This window comes from Toxorhynchites rutilus, chromosome 1, assembly GCF_029784135.1.
Source record: "Toxorhynchites rutilus septentrionalis strain SRP chromosome 1, ASM2978413v1, whole genome shotgun sequence".
Classification (NCBI taxonomy): domain Eukaryota; kingdom Metazoa; phylum Arthropoda; class Insecta; order Diptera; family Culicidae; genus Toxorhynchites; species Toxorhynchites rutilus.
This window is the reverse complement of record NC_073744.1, coordinates 93,864,079-93,882,483: the sequence shown is the minus strand read 5'-3', so window position 1 is coordinate 93,882,483 and position 18,405 is coordinate 93,864,079. Positions and strand designations below refer to the sequence as shown.

Sequence of the window (18,405 nt, the reverse complement as noted above, 5' to 3'; positions counted from 1 at the left end):
CTCTTGTTTAGTCATCAAGAAAGTAAATGTTCTGGAATTTTGTATGTGATTAGGTTTTGCTTGCCAGTAGCAAAACTTCCTCCACTAAGGGTGACAGCTGCGCTTCTCTCGAGCATGAGAAAGTAATGCAACTCTTTTCGAGGCCAGTAATATTAACAGAAGCGTTTCTTTTGAGAATAGCGCAAAATGATGAGATATGTTTATATTGCTAGTAGTTTCAAGCCACCAATGTATGGCTCTCTATGCATGGTATGGTGAACGCTTGTTTGGCGCTTGGTTTACGCTTAGTTTGTACGAACGATATCTAGAGGTGCGATTCCTTTGAGGCAATACTAAATAACAAGTAGCATGATATTTGATACTTGCAAGTGTTGTCATTGTTGTTGTTTACATGCGGTGCCAAAGATATATTGATGTAATTATGAGATATGGAATAATGGTGCTGGTGCAACATGTATATATTCGACTGTAGCCGAGTCTATGTCAATTTCGAAAAAGGCCACCGGAATAGCCTTCGAGGTAAATTTTTAAAGCATTGACATGAAATAAATTGCGACGTACGATTGTTTTGCGAGGGCAAGAATGAATCAACAATCAATTATCGTCAACTAATTCTACAATGAAAAAATCATTTCAGAGATTATTCTACTAAGCAGTTGTTTCGAAAATTTCACAGCATTATAGAATAATATCCGAAGGTATAAACAAGCGACTTATATAAAATAACATCGTAGTTCTACGTCAACAATGCGGTCGTATCTTGGACACAACCTCCTATAATTTTTTTTTATCTCATCTGTTTATTTTATTAGGCTCATTTAGCAATTCAGCTGTAACGTTATTGTTATTGCATTAGATATTAGGTCTGAGGATATGAGTTGCTTTTCATAACATGTCGTTCCCCTGACTATATTTTATCCGGCGCTCGTATCAAACGTTTCGGGTACTTGATTTCCTTTCATTTCCATTCGTTGGTCCTTATGGTTTGGCTCGTTTGAACAGAAAATAAGAGGGAAATAATTAGGTGAACTCGCTGAATTATATCGCTTTATATTCAGTTTGAATGAGCATCGTTTGAAGTGTTTTGAATCAAAAGCTTCTTGTTTTCTTTGAACAAAAATATCTTGGAATTGCTTGTAATTCTGGTTTCCCCATGACACGAATATCAAGTTGCTTGTTTTATAGGAAATGTATGGTTATGATGGAGGGAAACTATTAATTTTATTTATATATATATATATATATATATATATATATATATATATATATATATATATATATATATATATATATATATATATATATATATATATATATATATCAGTTAACGAATCGCGGACTACGGCCGAGTTTTAAAAAAAATGAAAACGAACTTCACTGTTCAACTTTCAGACCAATAATGATCGTCTTTATTTTCCGATACTTAATTCTACCCTACACTTCCTAAATGAATCTGCTGACCTATTAATATGATACCTGTCGATGCCAGTCCAAGGGTCGTTCGCCGTCGTTGTCGTTGCCCGGATGTTTATTGCTGAATTGCGTGACCTAGTTAACGTTGTTGTCCATCGGTGGAATTCTGCTGATGCTGCTTGAGGGTAATGCCCGTTGTTCCGGTGTCAATAAAATGCTAACTGCTGACGGGGTCCAAATAATGAATGTATGATGTTTGACGATGGCTCGGTATCGTTGCCAACTGGGGTCATGCTGGTGGATCCGTTGGTAACTGCTCCCCCCTGAAGATCGAGCCGTCCCGGTTCGATTCTTTCGGCTGATGAATCCTCCAGGATACTACTTATGTTGATACTAGGGTACCATTTCCGTTGGAAAGTGCTTTCGGTTCGTTTACAGTATTTCGAAACACCCACAGCTATCGCTGAAACGATAATTATCAAAAACAGTCCAATATTTGATGATATCTGGATTTTAGTTGTATCTTCCATGGATTCCATTCGTTGACGGTTTCGGAGGTGAAGTTCTTGTAACTTCTCCAAAGTTATGTTAGACTCGAAGGCGGTCTTCTCAATATTTAATCCATCTAGGGGTAATATAAGTGGGGTTTGTTTGCTGTATGATTCTCTACTGCTGTAGCTCACATCATTTATGGTAACTGTGCAATTAGAGAAGTAAATTAGGAAAGTTCCTTGAAGTACGCTGTCTGAGAGTTGACAATCTGTATGCATGATTGCTGCTTTAACATCTTTGAGAATGATGTGGTAGTCAGTTATACGTTTGACATCTGTATCTGAATAGTTCGTAAAAACGCATTTGCCAGAAAATCCTCTTAAAATTCGGGAGTAACATTCATCTTTGGATACGTCAATGAGGTCTCTACGATCACAAAGGGTGTTCTGCTCTACAAGTTGACATGTACCTTTGAGAAGAAATGTGGAGTTGACACCTACTATTGCCGTGTTTGATTGAAGTTTCAGTGATGTGTTGTTGATTGGAAGTGCCTCCAAAAGTAACTCGTTGAAAAGCTCTGGTTCGACAATCGGTATCAAGATTACAAAATATAGTTTAGAATTTCTGAATAGAGTCCTGATGCTTAAAAATTCGTAAGCTTGTTCTGAATTTAAAAGAGTTATGTTTTGTTTTTCTAACTGTTTTACAATAAACTTCAGTTCTTCTGGTTCTAGGAATCTTCTTGATATTGTGTTGAGTTTTGCGAGTTGTATAGTTTCGAAAATACTGTCTAGGTGGTAATGAATTTGATCTAAGTGGAATGATATTTTTAAAATTTTTACAATTGATGTGAAGTTTTGATTATGATTTTGTATGTCTAACATTGTTTGTCTGTTTGAAATTATTTGTTTCATAATTTTTGTTTGTTGGTCGTTTATTGACTGGATAATTCTGTTGAGTCTATTTTGAAGTTCTTCATTTATTGTGGCTTGTAGGTTGTTTTCATTGTTTAATGCTCTATTACCTGATTTGAGTTACTCAATTTCTGAATGAATCCTATCTAAATCATCCTGATCTAAATTTCCTGTTATCAATTTTAAAGTAGAACCTAAAAAATTAAAAGCTCCTCTTCTAATTCTATTTTTTGGAAAAAGATTTTCATAAATGTTTGTAATTTCATCGTACTTAACGACCAACATTTGGGCAATATCTTGAATGTTTGAAAATGATTTTAGTCCAGTTATGATAGTCTGTAGTCGGTCAAGTAGTGGTTGGTATTGTCTAAGGTCTATTTCATGATAAACATGATAGTGTCCGTTTTTTATAAGAGTGGATTTAGTCCGTATTGTCAAAAGTCCAGGGTTAGTCGAAAGGTCCTGTATTTGTATGGATTGGGATAGGATCATCGACGTGAGGGTAAATGAGATGATGACATATGGAATCGGCTGCATGATTCTGAAATGAGTAAGAAGATTATGTTACTTTATAATTCTCTTTAGATTTGATTTATGTAATCTACGGTTCGAATCATCTATGAATGTCTTGATTCTATCCTCAACGACTTGAACCGCATCGAATTTATTTTTCGTTTTACATTTAATTCCTTGCACTTTATGATGAATTTTGTCGTTTTCTCGCAACACGGGGGCATTTTCGCGGTTTTTGTTTTGTTGATTTATGTTTCTTTTCTGAGTTTTATCAAGTTCTAAAATAACGTCATCGTAAATTTTGTTACGATTTTCAATAATTTTCTCCATTTCAAGTGGCCTTTCTTCGCCATATTTTATACCGAAAAAGATTTCTCTTGGTTTCAAGTTGGTTGCGCTATGTATTGTACCGTTGTATAAAGTGCAAGCAATTTTGTAAACTTCTTTACTACTTAGGTAATTATACTTATCCTTGATACATCTGAAAATCTCGGCGAGAGTACTATGGAATCTTTCCACAATCCCATTCGTCTCGCTATGATTGACTGGTGTAAAATATGTTTGTATTCTTAGGTCTTCTAGAAGTCCTCTCACTTCGATTGACTTCATGGCTGGCTCATTGTCTGAGACGATGAGTTGAGGTTTACCGTGAGTGCTAAAATATTTCAAAAGTGTTCCCCTGATGTCTTGTATATTCCTACTCTTTAGTGGTAAAATAACGGCAAATCTTGAGAATTTATCGACTACTGACATGAACATATCTGGTTGGGATATGAATATATCGAGATGAATAATTTCTAAAGGTGCCTTTGGTATTGGGGTTTCTCCTTGTTTGATTTTATATGGTGCACGTTCATATTTATTTTTATTGCATACTTCGCAAAGTATGATGAATCGTCTAAGTTTTTGTTTCATTTTTGGAAAGTAATATTTCCTTGTCATTTCCTTGAAATTTTCTTGAATTCCTCGGTGGGATAGTTCATGGGTCTCTCTTATGCGGTCATTTTGTTCTTCTGGGGTTTTGACGTCTTTTAGTAATAATTGTGAAATTTTAACTTTTAATATTTTATTCCTGCTAAAATAATTTTTGTATACTACCTGGATTAATGGGATTAAAGATTCTGGACACATAATACAGTTGATTTGTTTTGGGTTCATGTATTCTTTAAAAATTTTAATTAAGGCTGGTACACCAAACATCCATTTTGAAATGGTTCGCCTGAAAACTCTTGGAAAAATTTCTTCCAATTTTTCCTCTTCTTGCTCACTTATCTGAAGAGTGATCTGGTTCGAAAAAACGTTTAAAGGTCGAAGGGTCATTGGTACAAATTCGCTATCATCTGTGTCAGCAGAATGAGCGGTTGCGGCGTCAGAATTATTGTCGTCGTTCTCATTAATATTTATTTCTTCAGGAATGATACGTGATAGAGCGTCTGCTACCGTGTTTTGTTTACCTGGTCTATATTTGATTTCGTAATCATATTCCTCTAGATCGAGTCTCCATCTAATAAGTTTGCTGTTTGGAGTTTTTAGATTTAAACCATATGTGAGTGGTTGGTGATCTGTGTATAAAACAAATTTTCTGCCAAAAAGATACGGTCTAAAATATTTACATCCCCACCAAATAGTTAGGAGTTCTTTCTCGATTGTGGAAAGATTTTCCTCTGATTTTGTCAAGGTACGAGAAGCAAATGCTACAGGCTTGTCACTGCCAACAGTGCCTTGGGATATAACCGCGCCGATTGCATGATTCGATGCGTCGGTTGTCAAAATGAAGGTTTTATTGAAGTCGGGGTATTGTAAAATTGAACTACTCGTGAGGATATTTTTACATTTCTCGAATGCGTTGATAAATTCATGGCAATGTTTTATGCCTTCTCCTTTTCTCAAACAATTTGTTAAGGGCTTTGCAATTTTCGCAAAGTCCTTTATAAATTTGCGGTAGTAACCCAAAACTCCTAGAAATCCGCGTAATTCCTTTTCAGTTTTGGGAATGGGCCATTTCGTTATCGCATCAATTTTGTTAGGATTCGGTTTTACGCCTTCCGGTGTAACGATATGTCCTAAAAACGCGACTTCTTTCTGAAGAAATTCACTTTTGTCTAATTGAATCTTCATGTTGTATTCTTGTAGACAACTGAAGATTTTCTTCAAGTTTTCCAAATGTTCTTGAAGACTTGTAGAAAACACAATAATATCGTCCATGTAGACGAGACAAATTTTTCCAATGTGTTCCCTAAGTATATTATCCATCACTCTCTGGAAAGTGGATGGAGCGTTTCGCAGCCCAAAAGGCATACGCAGAAACTCGTAGTGCCCATAATCGACACTGAATGCGGTTTTAGGTATGTCCTCTTCACAGACTTCAATTTGATGAAATCCGGAAGCGAGATCAAGCGTGGTGAAATACAGACATCTACCTAACTTGTCTAATATATCATTTATGTTTGGTATAGGATACCTGTCTTCAATGGTTTTTTGGTTTAGTTTCCGATAATCGATAACTAAACGCCATTTTCTTTGTCCTGAGGCATCTTCCTTTTTCGGTACAACCCACACTGGGGATGACCAAGGACTGTTTGAATGCCTGATGATGCCCTGATCCAGCATTTTTGAAATCTGCCGTTGTACCTCTTCCTTGTGACAGAAAGGATACCGGTATGATTTTGAATGAACTGGTACATCATCTTTTGTTTTGATAGTGTGCTTTATTCCGTTGGTGAAGGTTAAAATCTTGTCTTCTTGATGAAATATATTTTCAAATTGTGAAATAATTTTACAGAGCCTATTCGTTCTTCTTGATTCAGGTGGTCAAGTCGTAGTTGAGCCTGTAATTTTCCTTTTGAATAATTCTCAGTTGGTTTTTCGTATTTTGATTGTATTTCAAAATTATTTATCTCTCCGAACACAGGTCTGTTTGGGTTAATTTTTGCGACATCTTGGCTTTTATTTTCGACCATTACAGTTGCTATATTATTTTCAGCATGGTAAATTCCGGGAATTACAGCTATCTCTTCAGTTAACGGTAATTCTCGTTCTACAAAGAAATCTCCATTCGCAATATTAGTAGGAAATGTTAAACCAATTTGTTCTCCAGCATTAACGCTTACTGTGTATGAATCTGGATATTTTTTCCTCATGGGTATCGTACAGTTAGGAAATTGTAGTTTGTTTGATGAAGTCATTATATCAATTTTCAAATCGCTCTGGGATTCGTACCCGATAAGTCCATCAAAGAATGGATGAAATTTGTAGAGATAAAAAGTTAATGGTAATCTTCCTTTGAAAGGCGAGAATTTTACAAATTGATCAACTTTATTAGTTCCATGTACACTTTTGACAATAGATGGAGTAGTGTACTCTATGGAAGCTGGGTCAATTAAAGAAGGATCAATATAATTTTTGTTTGCCCCTGTATCAACAAGGAGCTTCAAATTGCCAAATTTTGTGTTTAATTGGACATAGGGTAAATAATTATTGTTTATTATGTTTCTGGTGGTGATTCTGGGGAAACTTGAAAATTTATATCATCTATTTCTTCATTTACTGCTGGTGTATTTTGCATTTCAATTTCTGGTTCTGGTTCAGGGTCATTATATGACTGATCTGGACAAAAGGGGTTTGTTCCGTAGTTCGCATCGTAAAATTCTTGATGGTATTCGTAGGGATAATAGAAGTTTGCTTGTTCCATATTTCGTAGTTCGTTTGAGTTCATTCTACTGGAACCTGGTGAAAATGGGTTCCTGGATGGAAAGGGGACTTGATGAGGTCTCCTATTTATGTAGTCAACCTGTCTACTTCTTATAGACGGGTCTACTTCCATCGGTATTGGTTTAGGTAGTGGTTTAGGAAAGGTTGGAGGTGGTAAAAAGTTTCTTACGGGAACTCTCTGTGAGGACTGTGGATTATTGGAAAATTGCCTTGGATTTTGATTCTGATTAAATTTAAAAGGAGGAGGATTACGGAACGTTGTTAATGGAAGAGGTGGAGATCTAAATGGAGAGTTTTTGAAACTGGAATAAGGTTTTTGATATGAAACTGGTGTTGAAGTTCTAAATCCTTCTTTTGCGTAACCATAATTTTGCTCTTCAAGGCATAATCTGAGAGCGTCTTTCATAGTATCTGGTCCGCGAGCTCTGATTATTGGCCCCAAAGGTTCCTTCAATCCGGCTAGGAATACTTTCAGCCCCATTTGTTGGTAAAATTCTTTTTTAGAGGATATTACTGCCTCGTTGTTCTCAGTAATGTTGAGATTATTGATCAGTAATGAAATTGTGTGTGAGACTTTACTGTAGAAGTCTTCTACATTGTGGGTTTGTGTACTTTTAAAAAGATCGCGAGTGAGAGACACTTCGTCTCGTCGGTCGCTATAGTGGGTGATGAGATTTTGTTTTATCTCTGCCCAATTCAAATTGGTGCCATAAAGCTCCAATATATTGTCGGCTTCGCCTGTGATCTTTGTGCGAACAGCCTGAATCCACACATTGTACACACACGTCCCCTCAACTTCATTGAGCAATGGCATTATGTTGTCTATTGCTCTTATAAAAGAGTTCAGCTTAACGGGATTTCCGTCGAAACAAGGTGTATCCCTTATGATTTGTGGGGTCTGGAGTGATTTTAAAATCATCTCCGTTCTCCCAACGTTGTTAGCTGGTGCCTGGGGCACATTAGCCAAATGTTGTGCTGCTTGTGCAAGCTGTTCCGCTTGCGCAGCTTGGGCTCTAACCTGAGCAAGTTCTGCATCCCGGTTAGCCACATGTTGAGCTAAGTCTCTAATTTGAATTCTCAAATCCTCGATATATTGCTCTTGCATGTTGCGAGCCATATCGTAACGTTTATTTTTTTTGGTTAAAATTGTGGTAACACTAAGTATACTTTATTCCTTATTAATGGTTCACTTATTTTTTCTGTTGATAATTCACTTTTTTCTGTTGATAGTTCACTTTGTATTTTGTTAATAATTCACTTTTTTTGGTAAAAATAATAAAAAAAGAACGCTTACCTGATTTCTCTTGGAGTCAATAATCCGTTGACTCTGAAGAAAATGATACCGATATTCCCTCGGTTTTCCTGCTGGATGAGGTGAAGTTTATGAGATGTTGCACTTCTCCGGTAAGCCGCCGTTGAAATTACACTTTACTTCACTCCAGCACTACACGACTGCGCCAGTTAACGAATCGCGGACTACGGCCGAGTTTTAAAAAAAATGAAAACGAACTTCACTTCCTAAATGAATCTGCTGACCTATCAATATGATACCTGTCGATGCCAGTCCAAGGGTCGTTCGCCGTCGTTGTCGTTGCCCGGATGTTTATTGCTGAATTGCGTGACCTAGTTAACGTTGTTGTCCATCGGTGGAATTCTGCTGATGCTGCTTGAGGGTAATGCCCGTTGTTCCGGTGTCAATAAAGTGCTAACTGCTGACGGGGTCCTAATAATGAATGTATGATGTTTGACGATGGCTCGGTATCGTTGCCAACTGGGGTCATGCTGGTGGATCCGTTGGTAACTTATATATATATATATATATATAAGTATATATATATATATATATATATATATATATATATATATATATATATATATATATATATAGTGCTATCCTTAATCAAGATGTAATGCTTTATGTTTTCAGGTATATTACTATTGAAGGAGTGAAAGATGGATGGAATGCAATCAATAAAATGCAAGTATGTCATATATTCTTATATATGTTCTACACCTATATATTTCTGTATTTTGTTAATATATTATTGAAATTGGCTGAAATATCCAACACGCATTATCAACTAAGCCGTAACCGGAATAAATGGCTCCAGAAAACAACTGCAACACAAACAACCGCTCAGGAAAACCGCTCGCACGCATTCATGTGTTCTCCACACAGAATGTAAAGATTTAAAAGCAATTTATTTTTTTAATTGTTATCGAACTTACAGTTTCGCTACATAAAACAGTTCCTCTTCTATTTTTTTTCTGGTCTGAAATCTGGCCAAGACACCTCGTATCGATCCCAGAACACTGCTATTGATTGTTATGTTATCCTTGATTGCTTTACATAAACATAAGTATGTTTTTTTTTTGATGAAACACAAACTGGATCAAATCACCCTACAAACGGTCCAAATCACCCCGCATCAAATTTTAATGTCCGAAAATCATCTGAATTTGCCTTGACTATTACCTGCTTCAATGAATTGAGGAAATTGGCGCATCAAATCATGAAAGTTTAGTAGCTTGACGAAATATTTGGTAGTTTGAAGCTTGATATAATGATTGAACATTATTGATTGAGAGAAAACAAGTGTAGCTCAGTGTTCAATATGACAACTTTTATTTAGACCGTATTGGTTTGGAAATATTAGGCGATTTGCTTAGGTGGTCCAAATTCCACTACTTGGTACATACGATTCAACAATAAAAGAAAATGATACTGAAAAATTCCACCCCAAATCAGCCGGCCACTGACCCGACCCCAGTGGCGTCAAGTGAAGCTTTTGCACCCGGGGCGGGAGAGTTGATTTGCAAATTCAAGTTGAGTCGTACTTTTTGATATAAAGAGAATGTCCAAATCACGCCCACTTATCCTATATTTATGATCTTATTCATTGATCATTGATTCATTGATTTTATCTACTAGGTACGAGGAGCCCCAGCTATAGCAATTGTTGGTAGTCTATCGTTGGCAGTGGAAATCTACAATGAAAATTTTGATAGTAAACAATCTTTCAAGCAGGAAATTGAAAACAAATTGAACTATCTTGTTTCCGCCAGACCAACCGCCGTTAACATGAAAATCGCAGCTGACGATCTAACATCTTTAGTGCGAGAGTTAGCCAACGATGAAGCTGTTACATTACATGAATTGAAGTCAAGGTACCTTGTTTGAAAATGGTTCCTGTATGTTGATTAGTAATAATATGTTTTTAGTTTTCTGAAATCTGCCGAAAGAATGCTGGCTAAGGACATATCCGACAACAAAGCAATAGGTAAATGCGGTGCTGATGAAATTCTTTCGAATGTGCCAGCAGATTGCGCAATCAAGATTCTCACTCATTGCAATACTGGATCTTTAGCAACAGCAGGGTAATACTTTGTTTTTCTACTAGAAATCTGTGATTGATTGATGAATTGATTGACTAGTCGTCTTTTCTAGCTACGGGACAGCCTTAGGAGTGATTCGATCAGTACACGAACGGAGTCGCCTCGGTAAATATAATTATGTGGTGCTAAATATGCGTTCGTACGCGTGGGAATTTCAGATATATAGAACATACTATCGGCTGTCGGATACAGTGTTTCTGATTGATCTGATTGATCGTTCCACTGAATAACTCATTTTCGTTTGTTGAAATAGGACCTTGCAGAAGTGATTTCCTCCAGTGGCATTAGTTTGTTGTTACACGCTACAAATCATGACACAAACGAGAACGAGAAAACTCTGTTTTGGTTCGCACTTCATTATACACGAGCATGCGAAACAAACCGTCATTATCGGTTTCGGTGCTGAAAGGTTATATTCTTCTTTGCCTCTCACTCACTACAAATCGAACCTCTAAATGTATCAAGAAGCAGCAGAATCATTCGGACTATGCGAGGCGAATGATTAATATTCGGTCACCACAACTGTACCTGACTCAACAGTTTCACTGAGTTTTAACAAAGGGAACGATCTAGCTAGACACTTTTAACACTGATATCCCTTGAGTTATTCTAATTAAATTACTTTTAGGCACGTCTACGCTCCCAACGCTGTTACTAGCAACACTGGTTTAGTGAGAAATAAAACCTTTCTCATTTTAGTTTTTCTCTCATTCTCCGCTCCGTCAATGACAACGCTTATAATTCTTTATGCACCATTCATCGCATGGTACTTGTCTGTACAGCTTCGTTCCTCGCTTCGTGTATTCACTTGGTACAACACAAGTGATTACTCTCATTCGTTGAAGTATCTGGGTCATCCACTTATTTTCGGTTATATATTCGTGCATATTATGAAGCATTGTGGTTCATTGGAAAATGACAGCAGCATGAGGCCGAGCGTTATCATTATGGAATATTATCGACTCGTGTCTGGTCATTTTCAAACCCATTTCATTCCATACAAAGCATCCCAATAGGAAGTATCCCGTGTCGGGCACAGGTACAGATCATTGAAGACAGCAACATCACAATTACGAAAACACTTGTAATACTAACCTCGAGCCAACCGCGAGTAATCGGTTACATATTACTAACATAGTTATAAGGCAAACATTGTCGAAATATTGAACTCCCGGCCCCGTCAGGTTGACGCCATATGAGCCTTAATAAAAATATATATTTTGGATAAAAAAAAAAAAAGCATTACTTTGACACCGTCGATATTCGGCTTCGGCGTTGATGTTCCGAGCTGGATGGGTTTTACATACGACCTGGTGGTGGATTGTAGTAGTGAATCCATTTTTTCGTGGTTTTTCGTTTCTATTTTCTTTTGTTTCGTTCAAGCAATGTTTCGAACATGCCAAATATCTATTCGATATCTTTATTTTTTAATCCGTATGAAATATAATTTCCTTGATTTGGGATGTATTCTGCTGCTTTGAGTCATTTAAAAATAGCTTTTTTTTATCCAAAATATATATTTTTATTAAGGCTCATATGGCTCATAGCTTGTCGACGCTGAAAATCTTTTCACTAAAGAAAGAAAAAATTATAAGAGGTTGTGTTCTTGGCACGACCGCATTGTTGACGTAGAACTACGCTGTAGTTTAATTCAAGTCGCTTGTTTATAATTGCGGATATTATTTTATAATGCTACGAAAATTTTGAAATAACTATTCTACCAGTTTGGTCGCCCTGAAATATGTTTTTTATTGTACAATCATTTGACGATAATTGTTTGATGATTCATTCTTGTGCTCGCAGAAAAATACATGGTCGAGATAAGCACAGCTGTCATCCTTAGTGGAGAAAGTTTTGCTACTGGCAAGCGAAACCAAATCTCATACAACATTCCAGAACGATATTTACTTTCTTGGTGACTAAATAAACGAAATAAACTCTATTTGTTAATCCAAACAACCGCGAAAAGAGTAGCGCTGCTTCATTGTGATCAAGGTTCGAGCAAATGCAATCCTAGTTGAAAGCAGGATTAATAACTTAATATAACTTATTGAATAACTTGGTATTCTCCAAATAATTTTTTGGTGCGCAACCTTAACACCTGTTTCACCATAGCGTCAGTTCAATGCATTGATGATAGAAAACAAACAATGTCAACTGCTTGAAAGAAGGCTGAATATTTGCCTCACCAGAGATTCATTACCAATACCCTAGCGTAAGGTTGATGCAATGACTGCAATGCCAGAGACATCAGCGAGTGAGTAATTTGTTCGCGTCCACAGCTCAATCCGAAACGAAGACATGTGATGACGCAAAACAAGGAAGAACAAGCGATATTCATTGCTCTGAATACAGAACGATACTGAAAGTTTGCCTTGCTTGAGACTTTAAACTTCTTCAGTTCAGTCTCTAACCTTCAAAAAGGCCCTTGGAAAACTTTACTTTATCCATAATATTACTCCTCCACCCCAACGAAGGGGAAATTTGCCTTGAGAAAGGCATTCGATCCCTCGCCGTCCTGCTCGTCCAGCAACGATGTTGTTCAGTCGATTTCCTCACGAAGAATGAAAGTTTCCCTCAGCGAGATCCACTGTTTATACTCTAGGCAAATTTTCCCCTTCGTTCTTCTTCTTTTCCTTTGTTCACGGAGACTTTATATCATGCGATTTCCCCTTCGTTGCTCGTCGATAAGTTGCTCGTTATTGACAGCTCTGTTCGGGAAAGCACACAAATGGACAGAACAAATGTATGAGGAAATGGGAATGCTTCCAATTTTCATTAATTTAAACCATATACAGACTATGCGATTGTAATGTATAGTATATCGAACAAATCTTAGGGAATTTCCAATTCGTTTGGTAGGTAAATCGCCAAAATCCATTCGCGGCAAAAATAGTTATTTACGTTAACTTTATTTCATAAAAACGTGACCGTGAACGTGAACGTGTTTTCTGATTTGGCACCCTTAATGAAAGACGTAGTTCTACGTCAAAAATAGCTTGTCGAGTAACTCTCAATGATTTTGCATACCATGTTTGAGTTTGACACGAATTTTTATGATGCCTCAAAATCTTCGTCTTCAAACTTTTTCGATTGACCCGGACGCTGGATCCTTCAAACCATCCCCTACCAAATCTTTCCGATGGTGCAGAGTCACAGAGCATTCGATGTGGTTCAGCTGCAACTTCCTTACAATGGAAACTGAAAGTCAAAGTTTCGCACTAATGGTGCTTATTTGCAACGAAACTGGACATTTTCAACGCAGTAAAAATTGAACTTGTGCAAAACTCAAAGACTTATCAACAACATTCAGTTGGCAGATGAGATTATATTAAACAATCTATTGTGAACGGGATAAGCCAGCGCTTCGAAATCTCCAAACTCCGGGGGCATTGGAAAAAAAGGTTATGGCACGTTGCGTCTGGTGTCACGTTATGAAGACCAACCCGTTTTCTCCACCTATGGCATCACTTCCGGATGCCCGAGAAAGCTGATTGGTCAGACAAGTCAAACGTTGGACGGCTTTTTTCAAATACCTCATCATTCAATGTCTTTCGCCCCCATTACATTGAGCTCAGAATAAATTTCAAAAAACGAAAACAAAAAAATAATTTATTAAAGAAAATAACCTTTTTTTCTGTGAGGCATTTATACCCATGGTGTTTATCCCGCGCCACAATATTTCTGGCCTGCTTGTGACGTCATATTTTGACTTGGGACTTCGTCTAACCGGAGTATATGGGGGTGAAATGAAAACCTAAATATAGAACATGCAGGAAGAAAATGAAAGATTCCGAATGTTTATAACTCGAACATTTCTTAATAGATCGGAAATATGCAACAATTGATAGGGAATATTTCTACGCGTCTATCACAATTAATAAAATGTTGTTTTCCATGAGATAAACAATTGAATAACGGTAAAATGTCAAGTCCTTGTGTAGAACAGCTTCAGCTCATCAGCATACGATAGTTTGAGGCATTTCAGAACGAAGTTGACATCATTCATATACAGCAGGGATTAAAACGGTCCGAGGTGACTTCCTTGAGGAACACCGGACCAAGCTGGAAAGGGTGTCGAAACATGGTCACCAATCTTGACTGACATGCTACGACCACTGAGGTAAGATCCAAGCCAGATTAACAAATCACTAATTTATCAAATTTAGCAACTGCGATTTGATGATTCATTTTATCGAATGCTGCGGATAAATCCGTATATATAGCGTCCACCTGCTGACCATTCTCTATTTGGCGTATTACATAGGATGTGAAGCAAGTTAAGTTAGTTGTCGTTAAACGTTTTGGCATGAATCCGTGTTGATCCTCCGAAATATAATGTGTATATCTATGCACTAGCTCATGAAGAACGACCAACTCAAACAGCTTGGACATGGCGCTCAACGCAGCTATACCGCGATGATGATGATGATGATGTTGAATTAAAGAGGCTTTAAACTTTTCAGTTCATTCGCCTCTAACAATACCGCGATAATTCGAAACAGTTCTTTTGTACCCTTTCTTGAACACGGGGAAAACATACGACTGTTTCCAACAGTTCGGAAATACGCCAGTGCTCAACGATAGATTGAACGCTTTCGCGAGTGAATGCATGCAACGCTTGATAACAAGTGATGGAATACCGTCTGGGCCACAACCCAGGGAGGATTTTAGTTCCTTTTCAGCTGCACTAACCATATCGTCGGTGATAACAAACTGTAGAACGGAAGCAGATATTCGAGGAACGTTTTGGGTGGCAGCTGTCACGTTCAGTGTGTTTAGTTGTTCATAAATGAAGACGTTGCTGAATTGAGAGCGGAACATGTCGGCAATGTCAGAGGTGTTCCGTTGTTCATTGACGTAGTGCCAGAAACTTTTGGTCCCATCTGCGAAATCACCCAGTTGTGCGTGTCAAGATGGTTTTCGATCAAGTTCTCGTCGTTCACTCGATCGGGAGGAATATAAATTAAACATAGGTAAAGAGTAGCGTCAGTCGTGTGTATCGTGATCCATAATTGCTCCACCGTCGAGCTCACAGGGGGAATCAGCGGTCGGGATTTGAATCCGATCGAACGGCAAGCAACACACCACCTACAGTGCTTTTAGTGCTGTTTGATGTCGACCGGTCTTGTCGATAAACTGAGTATTTGTCGTCAAAAATCTGCATCGTCAAAGTATTATCGTTCAACCATGTTTCGGAATGAGCATAAATATCATAGCAGCCCTCACTGAAGGCTGACTCGGCTAGAGAGCTGTTAATCCCACCAACGTTTTGATAGTACATCAGGACATTCGAGGTGAGAGCTGTCGCTTTGTAGTCGGAAACAGACAGTGTCGACGGTGATGCTGCAACACTGTTAACGGGACCGATTTCAAGAAGCGAAGAAGCAGTAATGTTGTAGTACTTGCCTGAGGTAGCAAGTTGGAAGACCTCGCCAGCTCCGGACACAGGAACGGAATGTCTTGGAGGGCAGGAGCAGTCAGCGGAGAGATGACGGCGGTGCTCGACTGTGCCGGGCGGTTTGGGAGCTTCCATCATGCTGTTTTGCATGCATTCCGTAGGGAGTAACCACAGACGATCGGATGAAAGATGGCTATATGGCGTTAGTCCGTTAAAATTGACTTTCTCTGGGATGTAACTGGAAACGTAACGAGAATCAGGTACGAATCTGAACTCTTTGGAGCTGTACTTGCCTGTGTTAATGGGTCATTTTTCCATGCCCAAACACAGGTCCGGGACGAATGCTGACAGTTGGCGGAAAGGACACGACTGTGATGGGGGGTAGGGACCTTCCAAATGGCTAAAACTGTTGCGTCCCGGGGTGAAGTGAGCTAATTCAAATCCGTAATAGGCACGATCGGAGTTGATACTGTTTCTGGTGGCAGCAACGGCGTAGTTGGCTTTTTGTTCTTCGAAGGAACTCGAAATTTTGGTGAGTTATAGTCTTCAAATTCCCGAAACAGCAACCCTTCAGGCCATGTTGATGGGTTTAGAGCTTTTTCTCTGAATGATTGGTTGAGCCCAACTTTGAAGGATAAGAAGGTGAGGGAATCCAACTCTCTACCTTTTGGGATGAGCTTTACCACGGAAATATTATCCTCAATTCCGAGATTGGTACACTATGAGGGATTTGACGTTTTAGTCATACCCCTGATTCTTAAATCATTGGGTAGTTCTGCTAATGGATTTTTTTTTCATGATTTTGTGTGCAAAACTACAATTTTCATGAATTAAAGCCATAACTTCAAGGCTTTACAGTATCTCGACAAAGGACGCCTTATTCAAATAATTACACATCTTTTTCTTGTTTTAGAGCACGTATATTGTACCGAGACAAGGCCCTACAATCAGGGGGCAAGGCTCACTGCGTATGAACTAGTTCACGATAAACTACCGGCCACGTTAATTTGTGACAATATGGTTGCTTCACTCTTCAAGCATCGTTGTGTGTCGGCTGTCGTAGTGGGAGCAGATCGAGTTGCTGCTAATGGAGATACAGCGAATAAAATTGGAACTTATCAAATGGCGGTTGTGGCGAAGCATCATGGCGCATCGTTCTATGTGGCAGCTCCTCTCACATCCATTGATTTAACAATTACATCCGGCGGGTGCATCACTATTGAGGAGCGTCCAGAGCGTGAAATGACCCACATTGGAGAACTGAGGATAGCTGCTCCAGGTCTCCAGCAATTGGTGTTATTCCCCGGCAAAAGCAATTTATTTTATGTGTTTATTTTAGGTATTGCATGTTGGAACCCAGCTTTTGATGTTACCCCTGCAGATCTTATTACAGGAATCATCACTGAAAAGGGTGTATTCAAACCAAAAGAACTCAAGGACAAAATAACTGAATTAGCAGCTACAGAGAAAAAGAATGAAATATTATGATTTATAGATAATAGATGAAAATAAGATATATTTTTCCTTTAAAATACAGACAAAAAAAATTATGACAATGTCCACTTTTGTCCACGGTGAGAGGGTGGAAAAAATGCCCACGTGGACACGTTTAATAAATATTCAAAAGAATCCATTCTCATCTTTATTCAAAAATAAATTAAAAATTTTATTCAAAAATAATTTAATTTTTTTACACTTTCCGCTCACTCTGAGTACTTTGTATTTATCAATGAAATAGCGACCGAACATCCATGTTTTTCTCGTATCGTTGATTTTATTTTCACTTTTGGTTGTTTTCGCACAACTAACAGGTATTTTAATAAGGACGCTACAAAAGTAGACCGGTAGGGACAGCAAACGACGCCATATTTTTTCCTGCTCTCTTGACATTACTCTTCAGTAAGGTTCGCTGATTGATTGATTCTCTGTTTTTGAGAGGCTTTAAACTTTGCAGTTCATTCGCCTCTATAATAAGGTTTGCCATTTTATATGGAAAGCTATACAATCCAACAACGATTCGATATTATTAAAATTTACTACCGAAACTCGGAGTCAATGGTCTCATCTTTAAGAGTGCTACGTTCAATTTATGGTCGTCTTATCGTCCTGCCAGATCAACAATTGAGCGTCTAGTGGAAAAATTTGAATCCACAGACACAGTACAAAATGTTCCCGTGCCAGTGTTCAAAGAAGTGTCGAGAATGTTACTGCCGCTAGCGCATCAATTGAGGAAGACCCAAATCAGTCTCTCACACGTCGTTCTCAAGCGTTGGGTATCTCAGTGATGTCGTTGTGGCGAATTTTGCGAAAAGATATTGGCCTACATCCTTACAAGATCAAATTGACGCAAGAACTAAAGCCGCTTGATCACCAGAAGAATTTCTGGCTGAATGGCTTCGTCAATAAGAAAAATATGCGTTATTGGTCAGGCAGCAATCCACACGTACTCCATGAGTCACCATCGCATCCCGGAAAAAAATACGGTTTGGTGCGGTGATGATCAAGACCGGCACGTTACTGTGAATGGGAATCGCTACCGCTCAATGATAACCGAATATTTTTGGC

The 18,405-nt window shown here is 38.1% G+C and overlaps 1 protein-coding gene across 5 annotated transcripts in view; it reads left to right on the top strand.

The window, feature by feature from the left end:
- The window catches only part of LOC129775838 (methylthioribose-1-phosphate isomerase), a 91,001-nt gene extending 73,509 nt beyond the window's left edge, over nt 1-17,492 (top strand). For 3 of the 5 annotated variants that reach the window (XM_055781015.1, XM_055780987.1, XM_055781005.1), the window contains 6 exons: nt 8,971-9,025; nt 9,976-10,211; nt 10,266-10,421; nt 10,492-10,544; nt 16,754-17,119; nt 17,180-17,491. In XM_055781015.1, coding sequence (XP_055636990.1) covers nt 8,971-9,025; nt 9,976-10,211; nt 10,266-10,421; nt 10,492-10,544; nt 16,754-17,119; nt 17,180-17,328 — 1,015 coding nt within the window. In that variant the 3' untranslated portion in view covers nt 17,329-17,491. Of the gene's footprint in view, nt 1-8,654; nt 8,841-8,970; nt 9,026-9,975; nt 10,212-10,265; nt 10,422-10,491; nt 10,545-16,753; nt 17,120-17,179 lie in introns of those variants that run through there. The other 2 variants (XM_055780995.1, XM_055780980.1) reach the window with 2 other exon arrangements.
- The last annotated feature ends 913 nt before the right edge of the window (nt 17,493-18,405 follow it).